Here is a 20,377-nt window from a genome sequence, read left to right as displayed (position 1 = left end):
TATACCACCTACATTGTATTTCCTAGTTTACTGAGAAGGTCGTGCAAGACTATCTAATGCTGTCAGTCTAGGTATACTACAGCTACCACTTGCCAGTCTATCAGAGAAAGCTATCAGGTTGGTTTGGCACGAGCTGTTCTTTGCAAACCCATGCTTGACTGTTATCTATCACCTTATCTACTAGGTGTTTGCTAATGGATTCCTTAATTACTTGTGCCATCATCTTTCCTGGGACAGGAGTTAAGCTGACTGGTCTATTTCCCTGGGTTGTCCTTATTGCCCTTTTTATAGCTGGGGGCTGTATTTGCCCTCTTCCAGTTTTCAGGATTTCTCCCATCTTCCATGGCTTTTCACAGGTAATAGCTAATGGCTCAGCTATTGCCTCTATCAGCTCCTGTATTAATCAAGGATGCATTTTCTCAGGCCCTGGTGACCTGAAGACATTAACTTTTTAAAATAATTTTTAACTAGTTCTTTTCTTATTTTCGCTTCTGACCCAACCTCCTATTCTCCAGGGAGCATGAGGGCTGCCTCCCCCACCCCCCGAGCATTGGGCCACACCCAAGCTACGTTAAAGGGCACCATAAAGACTAGCAGATTTATTTGGATGTAAAACCACCTTGTCAGATGCATGAGATGAAGGGGGTTTTCTCCATGGACACTTAGGCCTAAATAAATCTTTTGGTATTTAAAGGTGCCCCAGGACTCCTCATTGTTTTTGCAGGTACATACTAAAGGTGGGCTCCCCTCCAAGACTAAACACGCAGCTGCGGCCCACACAATCGGTTCCCAGAATGCAGTGTTCTGGCCAAAGACAGGAGCCAAGAGCTTGCCGTACTAGGTTAAAAGACAGCAACGGACACCATGGGCTGCTCTGCAAAACCCTGGTTGCACTTCCCGGCTGTGGCCTTGCTGGGCTCAGAGGTCACACCCAGTCCTATTTGGCCAAGCGTTTCTCTCTTGGGGGTTTCCAGATTTTGCTCCTCTGAGCTCCACAGGCCTCAAGGCGCGGCTGGCTTCCTGACACATGAACACAGGTGTTTCCAGAGCCAGCCCTGCCAGCCAGCCCCGTGTGATGGGGCAGGAGGCTGCCTCATGGGAGCTGCAGATCTAGGCTGCTATCTGAGGCAGGATCCTGAATGGACAGAGCCAGCCACAGCAGCTTGTGGGTGGTTTACAGTGACCTGTGTGGCCTCATCCGGTCTGAAAAGCTGCCTGGCCCTGCAGTATGAAAGTGCCATACTGCACCCGAGCAGCAGCCGCTGGAAACAGCAGCTCTCCTAACCAGAATCCTGCCTGGGGCCACAAGTGAGTCTCTTACCTTCCAAGTGTTCTACTAAGAGGGGCATCTTCTTCTCCCACAGCTGGCCCAGCATGGGATGGATATTAGGGTGCAGTACGTTCAGCAGACGCAGAGCGGCTGCCCCCCGGCCGCCCCCTAGATAGGGCTGGGAAGACACAGTCTGGAGGAACGAGGCACAGGAGAATTACAGCAGGTGAATTCGAGGTTGTGCCCAGAATTCCTAGCTGCACTGCCAGGGCACAGAGCACGATTCAGTACAGCATCACTCCCCACTTGCTTTATCCACCGCGGGAATACTAGCAGCTAAGGCACGGGCAGGTTGTGGACAGTGGGGAGAGGGACATTTTGCAGAGGACCTGGGGGGAAGCCCTAGTGCCCGAGATGTGCCAGGAAGTTGCTAATATCAAAGAGCAGCCGGGCTCAGGCTCTAAGAAGCTCTTGGGTAAAACTTCCAAGAGTGCCCAAGTCCCAACTTCACGGGTGATGAAGGCACACAGAGCCCCGAGCCACTTATGACGATGGGATGTGTGTAAGCCTTTCCCCTTGCCCTGAAAGGATGGGCAGGCTGCAGAGGGAGGAAGAAATCACACACCCAAAGAGAATGAGCTGCACTTCCCTGAGCAGAGCACACCCACCTCTCCAAAGACAAGAGCAGCAAGGCCCAGAGGAAGAATTATTCCAGCTTTTCCAGTGCGCCCTGCTTGGTGCCAGCTGGGTCGCTGGGCAGGGTGGTCAGTGGGCTCTGGTATCAAGGCAGCCCAGCCTCAGCCTGGTCTCCCCACCCCCTCCAGAGAAGGAAATGCCTTTCACCACACAGAAGCCAGAGCCCAGCCCAGAGCCAACTTACCAGCAGCCTCGCCAGCAGAGCGCAAGGCGATGGCAGGTTCGCTGCAAACACAAAAGCAGACGTCAGACAAAGACGTGCTCGCCTAGACCGGGGCACGGGCGAGACACTGGGGAACGGCAACGCTTCCGCTGTAGCAGCAGGCCCGATACCAACCGTTTGTGTCATAGTGGATGCGGAAAGCGTTCTCGCCCTCCTCTTGTTTCTTCATGGCCAGGTGCATTAGGCTCCTGCAGAGGGGAGTCAGCGCACCAGTGAACTGCACTGGGGTCACAAACTCCAGCAGATATGGCCAGAGAACCTGTGGAGAACAAGTCGGCCACATCTGTCTAGTGCCAGGGTGCACGACGAAGTGCCTGCGCAGGGACTGGGCCCAGAGAACTCCACAATCCCCATATGACTTGCATGAGCACAGGGACCGGCTGGACAGGAAGGGGAAGCAGCGTACATCAAGGGGGTGATGCAGTGTAGGGGGGAACCAGGGTTTTATTCCCCTGGTTAGGTTGTTTCCCACTGTCCTGTAGTAACCCAAAGTGGGTGCCTCAGTTTCCCTAGGCACAGAATCAGCACATGGCAGTGAGGGGCGTTGAGGTGTGATGACGTCTCACATGTAGGCCAGGCCCGCCCTGCTCTTTGTAACCCAGGCAACCAAGGGACCCTTTTCTTCCCTGGAGAACAGGGCAGAGGAGGGTGGAGGGGCACTGGTGGGTTTGAATGGGACCTGGGCGGTGGGGAGGGCAGTCTGATCTGGTCTGGGCTGACTGGAGAGGGAGGATGGGGCCAGGGCCCGGCTCGGGGACCCCTCTGGGCCCCTCTCCCCAGGCTTGATGGTACCGATGGCTGCTGGTGTCTGTGCTGACCAGGCTGTTCTACACTGCGTCCCCATCGCCTGACAAACCTCCTGTTCTCCCTGCGGAGTGAGAGTCCCCCCTGCCTGTGGTGGGGGCTGGCATGGTCTGGGGACCGCCCACCGTGTGGCAGCCGAGCTACCTGACCACGCCCTGCTCTGAGCCGAGCCGCGGGCTCTTTCCGGGAAGGAGAGCGCCTTTGAGAAGCCCGACCCCTCCATCGCTCCTCCGCACACCCACACCAAGGCCACGTCAGACCTGCCCGAGCTCCCTGGGCGTGTACAAGGCCAGGCGGTCGCAGCGCTCCCGGCCTCTACCCACCAATCGCTCAGCGAGGAGCCCGGCTGCTCCCCCTCTCGGGCAAGCGTGCAGGCAGGTGTGTGCAGGGCAGCACCCAGCTCTGGGGACTGCAGTAGGCCGCACGCCCCCGCCAGCTCGCCCATGCGCCTCAATGATCAGCCGGTCCCAACTCAGGCACTAGCTACGGCAGGAAGGCAGGGCCACCCTCAAGCCTGGGGCTCGGCAGACCCACCGGGGTCATCCTGTCGACGGTGGTGCTGATGAGGAAGAGCGTATTGATGCTGGTGCTCTGGACGCTGTCGCTAGCAAAGTCCTCAGCTTCCAGCGTCGGCTTCCTGGGCTGCTGGAAGGAAGAAGGAAGGCAGGTGGAAAGAGGCACATGGCGGTGACCAGCCCAGGGGTCACAGTGCCAAGGCGGGCAGCTCCCACCCCCGGGGGCTGTACCATCACCCCGCCCCACCAGCCCAGGGGTCACAGTGCCAACAGAGGACAGCTCCCACCCCGGGGCTGTACCCTCACCCCGACCCACCAGCCCAGGGGTCACAGTGCCAATGGAGGGCAGCTCCCACCCCGGGGGCTGTACCCTCACCCCGACCCACCAGCCCAGGGGTCACAGTGCCAACGGAGGACAGCTCCCACCCCGGGGCTGTACCATCACCCCCGCCCCACCAGCCCAGGGGTCACAGTGCCAACGGAGGACAGCTCCCACCGCGGGGCTGTACCCTCACCCCGACCCACCAGCCCAGGGGTCACAGTGCCAATGGAGGGCAGCTCCCACCCCGGGGGCTGTACCATCACCCCGCCCCACCAGCCCAGGGGTCACAGTGCCAACGGAGGACAGCTCCCACCCCGGGGCTGTACCATCACCCCCGCCCCACCAGCCCAGGGGTCACAGTGCCAACGGAGGACAGCTCCCACCCCGGGGCTGTACCATCACCCCCGCCCCACCAGCCCAGGGGTCACAGTGCCAACGGAGGACAGCTCCCACCGCGGGGCTGTACCCTCACCCCGACCCACCAGCCCAGGGGTCACAGTGCCAATGGAGGGCAGCTCCCACCCCGGGGGCTGTACCCTCACCCCCGCCTCACCGGCCCAGGGGTCACAGTGCCAACGGCAGCCAGCTCCCACCCCCAGGGCTGTACCATCATCCCCGCCTCACCGGCCCAGGGGTCACAGTGCCAACGGAGGACAGCTCCCACCGCGGGGCTGTACCCTCACCCCGACCCACCAGCCCAGGGGTCACAGTGCCAATGGAGGGCAGCTCCCACCCCGGGGCTGTACCCTCACCCCGACCCACCAGCCCAGGGGTCACAGTGCCAACGGCAGCCAGCTCCCACCCCCAGGGCTGTACCATCACCCCCGCCTCACCAGCCCAGGGGTCAGAGTGCCAGCGGTGGCCAGCTCCTGCCACCTGGGGCTGTACCATCACCCCCGCCTCACCAGCCCAGGGGTCAGAGTGCCAGCGGTGGCCAGCTCCTGCCACCTGGGGCTGTACCATCACCCCTGCCCCACCAGCCCAGGCTCATGTTTTCCAAGCCAGCTGCCGGGCACGCTCCGAAGATGGTGGCATTGCCTTTGGCTCAGGATCTGTCACCTTGGGAAGGAGCTGCCACTGCCTTCCCGCCTGAGTCCCCCCACTGCACCAACGGCCTCTGCTTATTCAAACCTCTGAATGTGGGTACCTGACTTGACGCCTTGGGTCTCACCAGGTGCAAGTGGTCCCCTCTCCTGATCCCTGGTGCTGCAGGCACCCAGCCAGGCCCCAGCTGGGGCATGAGCCAGGCAGACGTGGCCCAGCCCCCACCTTTTAGCTGACCACCCGAGCTCTGCCCTCCAGGTTGTGGCTGGAAGCTCAGGAGGGGAGGATCAGGCCCCAGCGCCTCCCCCGGCCAGTCAGTCACCTCCGCCCCCGACCTGTCAGGAGGCCGCCAGGGCTGGGAGCAGCGATCCCAGCAGTGGTGCAACCAGACGCGCCTGCCAGCGCCTGAGGGACGGGACCAGGAGGGAGGGAGCTCCTGGGCAGCAGAACGATGCGCTGGCGGAGGAAGACGGGTGGAGCAGAGACAGACCCCATGGCGAGGAGACTCTGATCTCCAGTCACACCTCCAGTGCGCAGGCAGGAGCCGCTGGCCTCTGCACCAACGCATGCACCTGGGTACTGCCTCAAGCGCCTGGCACTCACCCTGGCTACAATTAAACTCCAGACTCGCTCACAGGGGCCTAGCACAGCCAGGCTGCACAGTGAACTCTACCCCACGCCAGCAGCCCAGAGAGCCAGCCAGTGCTCCCGGCGTGCGGGGACAACGCAAGGGGACAGAGCGGGCTGTCTCGCGGCAGCCTTACCGCGTCCGGCGGAAGGGCACACTGCCGGACGATGTACTCGACCATCACCTCCCCGCCTGTCTGCTCCAGGTAGCCATGGTGAGCCATTGCGCTGATCACCTGCACCACGGCCCGCTTCACCTGGAGGGGCGCAATGCAGAGGGGAAGCGGTGAACCCGCGGTGGCGCCCCTCCAGCCAAGGAGGGCCAGGTGCTTGGCCACTGCCCTCCTGGGACCAGCAATCATCTCTGCAGACCCTGGGCATGGGCTCGGGGACCCAGACCAACCCAAACAGGACCCCAGATCTGCCTGGTGCCGGAACGCAAGCCAGCGGTTTAGCTAGGCTGCCATGCACACCAGTGGGGATTCGTAACAAGCGACTGCAGAGCCTTCCCAGGCTGCCCCAGCCACAGCTCGGGGGCCACGTGCTCAGAGGAAAGCCAAAACCTGCTGCCCTGCAAGCAGAGCCCCCCCTTGCCAAGCTGGGATGGCTGTGGGAGCTCTCCACTCACGTCCACACATCGTTAGAAACATAGACAGTGGGTTTGTGATGACCAGGAGAACAGTATGGTACCTTGCCTGCCTGATGCGAAGATGCAGATCTCTTGAGGCGTCTATACAGACTTACGTGTAGTGCTGGGGAGGAGCCGGTGGTCAGGGTACATGTAGGCACCAATGACATAGGGAAGGGTAGGAGAGATGTCCTAGAGGCCAAATTTAGGTTGCTAGGAAAGAGACTGAAATCCAGGACCTCTATGGTGGCACTCTCAGAAATGCTTCCAGTTCCACGCGCAGGGCCAGGTAGACAAGCAGAACTTCAGAGTCCCAATGCATGGATGAGACAATGGTGTAGGGAGGAGGGGGTTAGATTTACTAGGAACTGGGGACACCTTTGGGATGGGAGAGCCTGTACAGGAAGGGTGGGGAGCCAGACTGCTGGCACTAAACATTAGAAAGACTGTGGAGCAGTTTTTAAACTGAGATGGGGGAAAGCCGATTGGTGCGGACGAGCATGCGGATCCGACAGAGACGTCTCTTCAAGCAGAGTCCATTGACAGAGATTCTCTAGGTCTTAGTCAGAAAGAAGGGGGGAGATGATCTAATATGCGCCAGATTAGACAGGAAACATTCACACATAAAAGACTCTAATACATCAGGGAGGGGCAGACAAGCTGTGGCAATTTTTTTAAAAGCGCTTCACACAAATGCTTGAAGTCTTACTAATAAGATGGGTGAAGTAGAGTTCCTCGTATTAAAGGACGAGATTGACATACTAGGCATCACAGAAACCTGGTGGAATGAGGACAATCAGTGGGACACAATCTTACTGGGATATAAAAATATTGGAAGGAAAGAACAGGTCGTGCGGGTGGTGGAGTAGCGCTGTATGTGAAAGATAATGAACGATCAACTGAAGTAAAAATCTTAAATGAATCAAAAGGTTCCACAGAATCTCTGTGGATAGTAATTCCATCCTCTAATAAGAATATAGCAGTAGGGATATATTATCGACCACCTGACCAGGACAGTGATAGTGACATTGAAATGTTAAGGGAGATTAGAGAAGCTATCAAAATAAACTCAATAGTAACAGGGGACTTCAACTATCCCCATATTGACTGGGTCACCTTAGAATGAGATGCAGAAATAAAATTTCTCAATGCCTTAAATGACTGCTTCTTGGAGCAGCTTGGACAGGAGCTCACCGGGGAGAGGCAATTCTTGACTCAGTACTGAGTGGAGCACAGGATCTGGTCCAGGAGGTAACTGTAACAAGACCACTTGGAAATAGTGACCACAATATAATGAAAAGTAACGTGCCTGTGGTGGGAAGAACAGCTCAGCAGCCCAGCACTGTGGCACTTAACTTCAAAAATGAGAATTACACAAAAGTGAGGAGGTTAGGTAAACAGAAATTAAAAGGTACAGTGACTAGAGTAAAATCCCTGCAAACTGCATAGAAAATGTTCAAGGACACCATAATAGAGGCCCAACTTAAATGTATACCCCAAATAACCAGTAAGAGACCTAAAAAAGAGCCACCATGGCTTAACAACCATGTAAAAGCAGCAATGAGAGATAAAAAGGCATCTTTTAAATAGTGGAAGTCCAATCCTAGCGAGGTAACTAAGAAGGAACATAAACACTGCCAAATTACGTGCAAAAATTACATAAGAAGAGCCAAAAAAAGATTGGGGAACAGCTAGCCAAAAACTCAGAAAGTAATAGCAAAATGTTTTTTAAATGCACTAGAAGCAGGCAGCCTGCTGAACAACCAGTGGGGTCCCTAGACAATCGAGATACAAAAGGAGCAATCAAGGCTGATAAAGCCATTGCAGAGAGACTAAACGATTTCTTTGCTTCAGTCTTCATGGCTGAGGATGATGGGGAGATTCCCAAACCTGCACTGTCCATTGAAGTGTCATTAGAAGTGGTTTTGGAACAAACAGAAAAACTTAAACATAACAAATCACGTGGACCGGATGGCATTCACCCAAGGGATCTGAAAGAACTGAAATGTGAATTGCAGTATTAACAACTGTGATTCATAACCTCTCCTTTAAATCAGCTTCTGTACCCAGTGACTGGAAGACAGCCAACATAACGCCAATATTTAAAAAGGGCTCTAGAGGCAACCCTGGCAATTACATACCAGTAAGTCTAACGTCAGTACCGGGCAAATTAGTTGCAACAATAGTAAAGAATAAAATTGTCAGACATATAGAAGAACAATTTGTTGGGCAAAAGTCAACATGGTTTCTGTAAAGGGAAATCACATCTTACTAATCTATTAGAGTTCTTTGAAGGGGTTAACAAACATGCAGACCAGGGGGATCCAGTAGATATACTATGCTTAGATTTCCAGAAAGCCTTTGACACAGTCCCTCACCAAAGGCTCTTGTGTAAATTAGGTTGTCATGGGGTAAGAGGGAAGATCCTCTTCATGCATTGAGAACTGGTTAAAAGACAGGAAACAAATGGCAGGAATAAATGGTAAATTTTCTGAATGGAGAAGGGTAATGAGTGGTGTTCCCCAAGGGTCAGTCCTAGGACCAACCCTGTTCAACTTATTCATTAATGATCTAGAGAAAGGGGTGAGCAGTGAGGTGGTAAAGTTTGCGGACGATATTAAACTGTTCAAAATAGTCAAGACAAAGGCAGACTGAAGAACTTTGAAAAGATCTCAGCAAACTGAGTGACTGGGCAACAAAATGGCAAATGACATTTAATGTGGATGAGTGTGAAGTAATGCACACTGGAAAACATAACCCCAAGTACACATTCAGTATGATGGGGGCTAATTTAGCTACAACTAATAAGGAAAGATGTTGGGGTTATTGTGGATAGTTCTCTGAAAACATCCAGAGTGTGCAGCGGCAGTCAAAAAAAGCAAATAGGATGTTAGGAATTACTTTAAAAGGGATAGAAAATTAGACAAAGAATATTTTACTGCCCCTTTACAAAACTGTGGTACACCCACATCTTGAATACTGCGTACAGATGTGGTCTCCTCACCTCAAAAAAGATAACCTGGCATTAGAAAAGGTTCAGAAAAGGGCAGCTAAAATGGGATTTGGAACGGGTCCCAAATGAGGAGAGGGTAAAGGGACTGGGACTTTTCAGTCTAGAAAAGAGGAGACTGAGGGGGGATATGACAGAGGTTTATAGAGTCATGAGCAGTGTGGTGAGGGTGAAGAAAGAAAAGTCATTTACTTGTTCCCATAATATAAGAACTAGAGGACACCAAATGAAATTAATGGGGAGCAGGTTTAAAACTAATCAAAGAAAGTTCTTTTTCACACAGTGCACAGACAACCTGTGGAACTCCTTGCCAGAGGAGGCTGTGAAGGCTGGGATTGTAAGCGAGTTCAGAGAAGAGCTAGATAAATTCGTGGAGGTTAGGTCCATAAAAGGCTATTAGCCAAGGGTAGGAATGGTGTCCCTGGCCTCTGATTGTCAGAGGCTGGAGATGGATGGCAGGAAACAAGTCGCTTGATCATTGTCTTCGGTCCACCCCCTCTGGGGCACCTGGCACTGGCCACTGTGGGCAGATGGGACGCTGGGCTGGATGGACCTTTGGTCTGACCCAGGAATGATCATTCCTATGTTCTTATGTTCATGCACTTCCATACAGCGGTCCAAGCAGCACAGAGCCCTGCAGAGGTCTATGTCCAGCTTACTGGCTCACATCAACCCCTCCCTGCGCTGGCACAGAGGACACGGATCACACCAGTGGCTAGGAGAGGCTTATGGTAACTGAATGCTGGTTAGTCTGAAGAGGAACCCCTGGAGGGGTCAGCCTGGGTGTCAGGAGAGCTCTGAGGAGGACCTAGAAGTGCCCTGCAGAGGCACATGCTCCAGGCAGAGACGCTTGTGGGCAGAGCTCAAGGGGGTCCCATGGTGAGCTGCGCTGATCTAGCCTGGGCAGGCACAAAGCACCGCGAGGACCTGAAGGAGACCCAAGCCCCAGGGCACCGCCTGGACAGCCCACCGTGCAGGCAGAGGAGGGAGTTTCCAGTTACCTTGTCGCTGCTGTCCTGCAGAGGGAGTTTCATCGACGAAAGAATAAAGGACTTTTTAACCTCCATCTGAGAGGCTAGAAGAGAAGACGGTGGCTCAGCACCTCCTTGCTGACATCCCGACCCAGGTTCTCTTCCTCTTGCTGGGGGGGCTGGGCCAGGCCTGACCCCAGACAGCATTCAGCCCTGACCAACCCGCAAGCCCACAGGGCCAGGCCAGCGCATCTCATTTTCCTCTCCAGCTGGGAGCCCCACTCCGTCAGAGATGGGAAAGACAGGGGCTTTGTACGGCAGAAAAACGAGGAGACACACTGCAATCCCCAGGGTGCGCCCTGCCCCGAGGGCGGCGCTGGGCCAGCAAAGGCCGAGCGATTGCACCACGACGCCACCAGCCCAGCTGCGGGGCGCAGGCCGGGCCTGGGGGAGACGCAGAGCTACACAGGCGAAGGAGGCCAGAGCAGGTTGCCAGCCTGCCCCAAGGTGGCCTCTGCCTGTGTTAGTGCCACGTGCCGGAGGCTGAGAGCTCAGTGAACATGGCAAGAAAGGACCAGGCTGGCCAGGGGCACTTTGGCTCCTAAGGGAAAAGCCTTGTGTGGACGGTTATCCCAGGCCAGGGCTGCCCAGCTGCTGGGGGCTCCCAGCACCCACGTGTCCCTGGCTCCTCTCCCAGGAAGGGCGCACTACTCCCTCCGGGCCAGCTGCCCACGAACAGGCTGGGACCAGGGGACAGCACTCACCCTGCAAGCCGCTGCCTGCAGGCCAGCTGCAAGGGTCCTGCTCTTGGACGGCCCAGAGCGACTAACAGCTGTGACGCTAATGGCCAGGGCGTGCCCGGAAGCACTCTGGGGCAGGCCGCCGGCCTGTGTGATACCAGAGGACCATAGGTTCAGGGACACGACCGTCAGGATCACACGTCAGCCCCCCAGCCCCTGCTCCTGGCTCTAGCTACCCAAGCCCCTGGCATGCACAGGGCGGTAACTCCCCGCCAGCTGCTGGCACAGGCTACCAGTGCGACTGGGCTGCAGGAGGGAGCTGGGCCCCTTATTACTTACAGGCGCAGTTGATGATCTGCCTCATGATGGTCAGCGTGCCCACCCGCACCCTCTCGTTGTGGTTCTCCAGCTTGGGCAGCAGGAAGCCGAGCAGGCGATCAGGAAAGGTCCAGGCTGCAGGAGAACAAGGCCACCGCTATGGAGACTTCGCTCAGGAGGAGCCAGAGGAAGGCTCAGGCTATCGGCAGCCACCTGAAGCCCTGAGACTACAGGGCCCAGCAGGCAGCGATGCCTCTGGGCATGAGCCGGGGGCCTTCTGCTCAGTGGTGCACTGCATGCTGGACGGGGTCTGCAGTCTGCATTTCAAACCCCCTCTGGGCTCCCCTGCTGGTGCTCCAGCAGAAGCTGCCAGTGCCGCACGGCCAGCAGGCGCGTCTCAGCGAGCGGAGCCGTCCTGCCTGGACAAGCACAGCCCCCGCAGCCCAACCCGCCCAGCGAGCAGGAGTCCAGAACCCAGCCTGCATGGGAGGCGTCTGGTCACACCTCGCAGCCTGGCACCGCCCAGGGTCATGGGTGGCTGCAGGCTCAGCTCCCAGGGAGGCTGCAGAAGCAGGGCCCGCTGGCGTAACCAGAACCCCTCGCCCCAGGAACGAGGAAGGACTCGGAGCTTCTCCTGCCAGCTCCGCCGCTGGGCCCCACACCAGCTCCAAGGCGGCAGCCGGGGGAGTCACCCGACTGTGACTAAGCAGAAGTCGAGCAGGAGCCTAACAAACTGCTGCTGCACGGGTCTGTTACCGGGCCAGTCCCTGGCACGGAGGGCAGCCTCCCAGAGCTGGGGGCTGCAGCACACTGCCCAGAAAGGCTCCAGGGGCAGAGGCAGTGCTACAAGTCAAGCCGGGTCTCTGCTGCACTGCAGGACTCAGTAGCCAGAGTCACCTTTCGATGCCGCTCAGCCTCGCCCCGAGGGCGGCCGACACGGGGGCCAGCAGCCCGAGGAGATCTGCTCCAGGGGGTTCCCACAAGTCCTGCCACTCATGCCGGCGGCTGCCACATGCTGCACCATTCAGAGGGGAAGCAAACCCGCCAGGGCACGCAGTGCCCGGCTCGGCCTCTGTCAGCCCTAGAGGGTGACTGGCACGTGCCGCATACCAGCCTCTCACGCTGCCGGAGGCAGCTGCAGAACCACCTGCCAGCCTGCTGCCAACTGGCCCTCAGGAACTTGGGCAACGAAGCCAGATGCTTTGGAGCAAAGAACTGACCCGGAGGCCGAGGTCATTAGCACCACACAGGCGCCTCGGCAGCCAACGTCCGCACTGCGGCCAAGGGAGCCCAACCTGAGTTCTTCCCTAAGCCAGGCGGGCCAACAGGAACCAGGATCCGTCTGCACCCTGCCCAGAGCCCCAGCCCGCCCTGCCCAGCCCAGCCCGACTCCCCCGGCAAGGGGAGGAGCTGCATTCCTGCTTTCTCCCTGCCCCAGCCCCACGGCGGGCCCAAGACTTCCTGACAGCGGCTCAGAGGATCAGGGAAGCCCCTTTCCCACAGTGCACAAGTCTGCTGTAACTCCAACCTGCGCTTCCCATGGGAGACGGAGAACCCACATGCAGTGCTCTGGACAGGCAGGAAGGTAAGGCCCTGGCAGAGTTCCTCGGCCCTGCCCCCAGCCCTTACCCAGGACCGTGAAGCAGCGAAGGACCTCGTTGTGGTTCTTTAAGCTCAGTGGGTTGGACGACTCCACCGGGGCACAAATCTGTTTGGAGAAACGCAGCCAGTCACAGGGACCTGGGCAGCCCCCAGCCCAACCGTCACCGACCAGCCCAGGCACTCCGTTCCATTCCAACCCCAGGCCCATTGGCTTTAGGCACATTTCCGAAGTACCAGGAAGCGCAGCAGCCACGTGCTGGCTGGACGTGGTCCGGGGAAGAGCCCCACTTTTCTCAAGTCCCAGTGTTCCCCCTCGACTGAGCGCGTGGGTGGCTGCCCAGGAGGAATTCGCGTGCCACCCAGCTGACTGGCAGTGCGCCCGCAGCCAGCGTGTCTGTTGGTGGTGCCCAGACGCACATAAAATTCATTCCACTCATGGAGGGAAAAGCTTCGAGGGAAGACAGGCTGCATGAAAGCTCCCAGGCAGGAGCTGGGCAGCACGCTGAGGGCAGGAGGTGCCTGCACAGCCAGTTCTCAGCGCGATGCGGGTGGCAGCAGTGGGGGGATGCCCACGCCAGGCCCCATTTCCTGAGCCGCCTTCCAGGAAGCGTGTACGGCGGTCTGGTCTCCCCAGCGCGCCCCTCACCTGGGGATGCAGGGTGCTCAGCAGGGCGTCCAGCTGCGTGTCCAGCGTGCGGCTGCCAGCGTTGACGGACGCCTCGAGAATCTGACCCAAGCTCTGTGCAGAGAGAGCGCAAAGTGGGATTGGCACCGGGAGCCGGCACGCGGCTCCACTGGGAAGCGGGGGCCCATGGAGGCACCGGCTCGGTACGTGCTACGCTCGGGGAACGGGAGGGGAGGAGGAGTCGAACGTGTCACCCTGATTCCTGCCTCCAAGCCAGCTGCTGCAGGGAGGAGCTGGAAATCCCACCTGCCCTCCCTGCGCTGGCTGCTGCGGCCAGCCATGCGCACGAGGCTCCCACCTGCCGCCGCCACTCACGGCGCTGCAGCAGGGCAGCGCCCGCACAGGCAGCGGGAGCCCGGTGCGCTCCAGGTGGAAGGAAAGAGAGGGGTCGGCAGCAGAGCAGGGCAAAGGGAGCATGGAGCGGCCCCCGCCTGGCAGCCTGCCCAGCGTGGAGTCCTGACGCACCCGCGGGGCTGCTGTGCTCTGCTGCCGAGGGGCACATGGCGGGACTGGTTCAGCCTCTGCAGAAGAGACATCAGCACCAGACGCCACCCCGCCCCGGGGCGGCACTGGGCACCACCACCCCCCGGCTCCAGGGCAGAACCAGGCACCACCCCACCCGCCCCGAGCAGACTGCAGTGGTGTCAGGCAGAGTCCCGCTGATTTCTTCCCCACCTACCCGCAAGCTACCTTTTGTGGTGCGCGCCAGGGCAGGGGCGGCTGTGCCCCATCAGGATGACCCCGCTGCCGGCTGGGGGCGCTCTGCGAGTCAGCTGGGCGGCGCCCGAGTCCCTCCTGGGCGTCCGGCCGGCCCTGCGCTCGGCTCACAGGGGAGGCTGGTGCCAGCTGTAAGCTGGGCACTCCACATGCCTCCAGCTGGTGAGTGGAGCGCCCACAGCCTGGGTCTGGCTTTGACCGGCTGGGAAAGCTGGGAGACACTGGGGCCCAGCAGTGGGAGTCGGGAGTCCAGCTTGGCCAGAGCTTTGCAGCAGCTCCCCCGGCACAGGAGTGGGCCAGGTCGAAGGGGAGCCTTCGACCCAAGCCTGGCTCTCGCAGGTACTGGGCTGGGCAGACGGAGTGGCTTAGCCGAGGAGGGGGCGACAGGAGAGCAGGACCCTGAGAGGCCCCAGCATGAACAGAGCACACACGGACACAGCACGTGTCCCTACGAGGCAGCTTGCCCTCCTGCCCTGGGGCTCCCCCAGGCCTGACCCCACGCTCCAGGGAGGCACAAGAGGGCCCCCGCCACACAGGAGCTGCACGTTACCTTGGACAGGTAAAAGGCCTCCACCTGCTTCTTGTAGAGCCCGAGGATTCCCGGGATCAGCCTCGGGAGCTGCTCCTCCAGCTTGTCACTGGGCATCAGGTGACTCATGGGTCCGAGAGCCTCCACCACAGCCAGTCTGAGCTGCAGGGACAGAACCAGCCGCAACAGTCACCAGCTGCCTGAGCTGCTCCACCGCCGCCCCCAGGGCTTACCCAGAGGGGCTGGGCAGCGTTCCCTGGGCCCAGGCCAGCCACCACGCTGCTCCCCCAGCCCAAGGGCCGGGCAGTGGGGCCTCGCTGAGTGCTCAGAGGAGCCCCTTGGCCCCAGGGGTGGGCAGGAGGGGCCCATGACCAGGGCCCCTTCGGTCACTCCCAAAGCGACTGGACAGGGCACCCCCAGTCTTGTCCCCGGTCGGATGTGGGAGCTGTCCCCACTCCCGCAGGCCCAGATGACACCAGCCAGGGGCGCGCACAGGACTCCCCCTCCCCAAGGCCTTTCGGTGTAAGGTAGCGAGCAACAGTGCCAGCCGCAGCATCCCAGAGGGCAACCTGGCATTAGACAGCAAGACAGGTGCTGCCTCGGACAGCACAGCAGCGCGGGCTGGGGGCTGGCCGGGGGGGGGAAAAAGGCAGACGACAGCCCCTGCAGCGCACAGCGGAGGCACCGCTAGGAGCGGAGAGACGGCTCCCAGGGCCGCAGCCGCACGCCCAGGGCTAGCAGCGCTCCCAGAGGGTAGAGCCGCACCTTTGCCTCCCGGCTCTGCAGCCAGCTGGTGAAGAGCACCTCGTAGGCGCTGAAGAGCTCGTTGGAGAAGGTGTCTTTCCTTACGGTGGGGTCAGGCGCTTTGTCCAAGTTCGCCAGGTATTCCTGGATGCTCTCACTGAAATGCTGCAGCGCTGCAAGGCACAGAGCGACAGGCAGGGCCAACGCTGACCAAGGCTTGCGACCAGGTCTGAACTGCAGCCAGGCGCAGGAGCACTGTCACTTTAACGCTTCATTGGCAGAGCACAACTGGCCTCCAGCAGGGAGGGCGGGAGCTGCCACGAAGGGACAGGCTGCTCCTGCTTAAGCACACCCGGAGAACCACCATGCAGGCAGCAGCCAGGCCTCGGCCGCGGCTTGGTTGGAAGAGCAAGAGAAGCTCTGCACTAAGCCCACCCCCAAGGGCGCCCCGCGACCGGGGTGGCCCACCCAGCTGGCCAGCAGAGTGTGCACACACACAGCGGTGCCCGATCAGGGGCCATCCCCTGCACCTTGCTCCGACCTACTTGGGAACCCTTCTGCCAGCAGTGGGGGGGAGGGGCGGGATAGGAAGGGGAATGCTGCTCTCAGGGTATCCCCTGCCCCGGGTACCCCACCTCTGCAGAGCAGAGTCTGCGAGAGGGTCACACAGCAGGGGGCTGCTCGGGGCTGCAGCATGAGTGGCGTGCGCCCAAGGCGAGCGCCGGCCGGAGGGACAGTACGCCGCTGCCAGGGCTTCGCCAGCAGGCAGCTCTCCCCGATTCGCACACTCCCTCCCCGGGCTGACTTACCAAACCTGAACAGGTGACCCCTGCCCGCCCCGCCGGAGCCGCTCGACCCGCCTCCCCCTTCGCACCCGGCTGTGACTAAAGCTTCGTCTCCACCGCCAGGCGAGCCACAAACCGAGGGGTGCAGAGATGTTCCCCCCCGCCCACCAGGCGAACCCGACTGGCAGGGGGCGGAAGCCCAGCAGCACTCGCGCTGCCCGCACAGCCCCAGTGCTGCCACCACCACACAAAGCCGGGCGTTTAGGTGAGCAGAGAAGGCCCCCGGCCCGTTACAGTGGGATTTCCAGAGCGCATCTCCGGTGCAGGGATACCGCCCTTCGGACGCCCATAAGTGGTGTCCCTCCAGCTCCCCCTGCCCGCAGGAGCGGAAGAGACCTCTGCCAAACAGGAGCCATCCAGGCCTTTTAATCTACACCGGGGGTGCACTTTGACCCGAGCGCCACTCAGGATGCGGACGTTATGGGGAGAGCAGGAGGGTGCTTGGAGCTGGGGCTTCGGGCTTCGGAGCGGGAAGCGCTCTAGGAGGGGGAGGCTGGGAGCCCAGGAGGGGGCTCCAGGTGGCACATACCTCTAGCAGCTCCCAGAAGAAGCAACCACCTTTGCTCCAGCACCTACGCGGCAGTGCTGGCAGCCTCCTCAGTGCTGGCGCCACCCCAGCAGCTCCTATTGGCCGTGGCTTCCAGCCAATGGGAAATATGGAGACAGGGCCATGCACAAAGCCCCCAGCTGCCCCTACATGTAGAAGCCGGGGTGGAGCCAGGACACGCCCAGAGCAGAGCCAGCCCTTGAGACCCCTTGCCCCAAGAGCCAGATCAGAACAGCGGGCGGGCTGCAGGCCCCAGGCTGCACACTCCTGAGCCACGTGGAGAGAGACTGGGCAGGTCTGAGGGCTCGTATTTGCTGCCTTCATCTCCTTCTACCCACCCCCTGCCCCGCAACACCCCGAATTCATCACCCGCGTTCAAGGGACAATGCACTCCCCAGCACAGGGCAAGCTGCTGCCAGAGACCCCCGCGGCAGCTGCAAGGCCCTGGCCTGCTGGAGCACAGGAGGTTTACCTGCCTCTCCCCCAGCCAGCCCACCTGGGCACCCAGGTGCGGCAGATTTGAGCTCAAGCCCCCCTTGCACCCAGCACGTGCTCAGGACGGGGCTCGCTGGCCTATGCCCAGCCACTGCCCTGCGCGCCGCAGCCCCCTGGGGACACCAGGAGAGGGGGTGTTAGCGGTTCGCCCCAGGAGGATGCACTGGCACGTCCTAGCAAGCACAGCAGCAGGGACAGTTTCACTGTACTGGCAACACAAGGCCCAGCACCACAGCCCGCTTCGGCCCGGCAGCGCCGACCGCACCTAGGCCCTTGGGAGTCCCTGCACAGCCTGGATGCGGAGCAGGGCGCCTGCCACTGGCGCACCGAGGGGGCTGTTGAAAGGAGGGTCACACGCACCTGCCCTGCTCGGAGAAGCTTCACGCCAACCAACAGCAGTGACATGGGAAAGCGGTTTGGAAATTTCCACGATGCTGCTGCCTGGCCAGTGCGTCAGCACGCGGGCACAGAGAGCCCATGGGATTGCAGTAGCCGGCACAGGAGAGGGGGTTTCACTACCGCGTCCTCGCCAGCGCAGAGCGTCTCGCTGGTTTGCTGGGCCAGCCAAGACAGCGAGGTTCCCAGGGTAGATGCGCACTGAACGTGCCTGCAAAAGGCTCCCCGGCAGCTTGTGGGCCATTCGAGAGACTCCTGAATCCATTTGTTCCCAGTGCAGCCCCCTCAGCGAGCTGGGACCCGGCAGTGGTCCCACAGGCTGCCAGAAACAGCAGGGACTGGAGCGGAGCTACTGCCCGTGAGGGGGACCTGGGTGCTCACTGACCTTCCCTTTCCTCTTCCACTGGCTCAGGGAGGGAAGCCACCAGTGCAGGGCTTCCCGCTCAAGACTGCAATTTCTCCTCCGGGTTCCTGGGGCTGCTGGGCCGAGAGACGGCAACACAACAGCCTCAGAGCCGAAAGGGCAGGCGGTTAGAGCCACTGTGACGATGCAGAAGCAACCCACCAGTCAGATCCATGTGACCCAACAGGCCGGGGAGGGCAGCCCCCAGCCTGCTCCCGGGAGGCCCAGTGCGGATGTCCTCTCGGCCAGGCCCAGACCTCCTGACTCCGGGCTCAGTTCTGCAGCCCAGCTCAGCCACGCCCGGGTCTCTGAGACACTCAGTTCTGTGCACCTCCGTACATGTCACTCCGGAGGCAAATCACCTCCCACCAAGCCAAGAACGCGGCCTCCTGCCGCGGGGAGGAGCTCCAAGCACAGCGTCCTCCTGGGACACAAGGCCCCCTCCGCGGCCCAGGAAGCTCTTTGGGCAGGGCCCTGGCCCCCGGGGGCCCTGGGGGGAAGGAAGGGCCAGAAAATCCCAGCACAGCTCTTGCTGTGCCAGCGCCGAGCAGGTGCAGACGCGAGTCCCCGGAACGCTCCTTGGGGGGGCGAGTTGTTCGCAGCAGTGCGCTGCCGTCCTCCTCACGCTAGGACAGAGCCTTCCAGGTCCCCCACCTCAGCTGACAAAAGGGACCGTTCATCACCCCGACCCAGAGCCACCGACTTTCTGCTCTGTTGGCCTCCCTCCCAGCCCTGCCTCCAGCTGGGGGCAGCATTCAGACTCCCTGGCCACTGCCCTCCGGCCCCCAACTAGGCCTGAACCAAGCTCCCACTGCTCCGTCCAGGGCCTATTTCCTGGCACTCCAAACAGCCAAGAGGCAGGAGTAGGCCTGGGCTAGATCCAGGCCAGGAAGACTCAGTAGCCTACACCCTGAGCCAGCTGATCCCCAAAGCCACATCTTTTAGCACACAGCGGGTCTGCTGCGAAACAACCCTCCCAGCCTTCCGCAGGGTCTTTCCTTCCCAGTGAAAGCAGAGAGAGAGACAGACAGCCCTTCCCAAGCCCTCACTGCCTCCATAAGCAGCAGCCAGCCGCCCTACCGTAGCAAAACGCGGACTTCATGTGGTCCTGCTTGGCCATTCCCAGCATCGGCAGCATGGTCCCCAGGATGGAGTTTAAGAACGGCACCATCCCAAACACTGCAAGGGCAGAGAGGAGAAGGTTACAGGTGAGAGAGCTGACTGGTGGCCACAACCCTGTGGGAGATTCACGCATTTCATTACAAAACGTTTGAGAAAACTCTCAGGAGCTGACCACCTGGAGCACGAGCAAAGCCACCCGAATCCTGGCATTAGCCTCCAAGTCCCCAACTCGGCGGCCTCGACATTGCGACCTAGCTCTGACATGCAGAAAGGCCAAGCTGGGGATAAAACGGAAGCCACTGATTTGGGCAGCTCAGGCACACACCCTACAGTCCCCAGCGTTATAACTGAAGTGTCAGCAGCCCCTCAAGTGCCTGCGGTTGCACCCTCAGACTGCCCCAAGAAGCAGACACCTGACCAACCAAGAGCCAATTGTGGCCCAACAGCTGATTAGCCAGCGGATCTCTATGGATCCGGCAGAGCCGGGGCACGGGCTTCCATGTCACCTACCCACAGACTTCACTGCTGTGAGGCCTGCGCCAGTCCTATGCAACTTGTTCATCAGGAAATCAGGGAAATGGGAGAGGGATTCGGTTACTAGAATAGCAGCTGTCAACTTTTCCGGAGCACTGGACCCAGGCCAGGAGCTGCATGTGTCTTGTGTATGCTCAAGAAGTCTTACTGAAGGCACAGGAACAAACCATCCAGCTGCATAGTAAGAAATACAAACATGGGAGGCAACCAGCTTGGCTAAACAGGGAAATCCTTGATCAGCTTGAACTCAAAAAGGATGCGCATAAGAAATGGAAACGTGGACAGTTGATGAAGGAGGAGTCTAAACATACGGCTGGCGAATGCCCGGGAGCAATCAGAAAAGCGAAAGCACAACTGGAACTGCAGCTGGCAAGGGATGTGAAGAGTAACAAGAAGGGTTTCTAGAGGTATGTTAATAAATGGGTTATCAGAGAAGGTGTGGGGCTGTTACTGGATGAGAAAGGTAACCGAGTGACAGATGATGTAGGAAAAGCTGAAGAACTCAGTAATGAAACTGAGGGGGGACATGACAGAGGTATATAGAATTATGACAAGTGGAGAGGGTGAATAAGGAGAAGTTATTTACTTGT

General features: G+C 59.5%; 1 protein-coding gene across 3 annotated transcripts in view; it reads right to left on the bottom strand.

Annotated features, from left to right (window-relative positions):
* MROH1 (maestro heat like repeat family member 1) overlaps nt 1-20,377 on the bottom strand; it is an 85,838-nt gene that overhangs the window by 43,730 nt on the left and 21,731 nt on the right. For 2 of the 3 annotated variants that reach the window (XR_012644306.1, XM_074986440.1), the window contains exons 6-17: nt 19,212-19,310; nt 15,467-15,618; nt 14,723-14,863; nt 13,417-13,509; nt 12,798-12,876; nt 11,190-11,303; nt 10,141-10,214; nt 5,639-5,758; nt 3,528-3,638; nt 2,304-2,448; nt 2,151-2,191; nt 1,322-1,463 (exon numbers count right to left, since the gene is read on the bottom strand). Coding sequence is in view for 2 of the 3 variants with exons in the window: in XM_074986440.1 (XP_074842541.1) it covers nt 1,322-1,463; nt 2,151-2,191; nt 2,304-2,448; nt 3,528-3,638; nt 5,639-5,758; nt 10,141-10,214; nt 11,190-11,303; nt 12,798-12,876; nt 13,417-13,509; nt 14,723-14,863; nt 15,467-15,618; nt 19,212-19,310 (1,311 nt within the window). In the remaining variant the exon portion in view is untranslated. The remainder of the gene's footprint in view (nt 1-1,321; nt 1,464-2,150; nt 2,192-2,303; nt 2,449-3,527; nt 3,639-5,638; nt 5,759-10,140; nt 10,215-11,189; nt 11,304-12,797; nt 12,877-13,416; nt 13,510-14,722; nt 14,864-15,466; nt 15,619-19,211; nt 19,311-20,377) is intronic. The other variant, XM_074986441.1, reaches the window with a different exon arrangement.

Source organism: Carettochelys insculpta, chromosome 2, assembly GCF_033958435.1.
Source record: "Carettochelys insculpta isolate YL-2023 chromosome 2, ASM3395843v1, whole genome shotgun sequence".
Taxonomy (NCBI): Eukaryota; Metazoa; Chordata; order Testudines; family Carettochelyidae; genus Carettochelys; species Carettochelys insculpta.
This window is presented reverse-complemented; position numbering and strand designations above follow the sequence as displayed.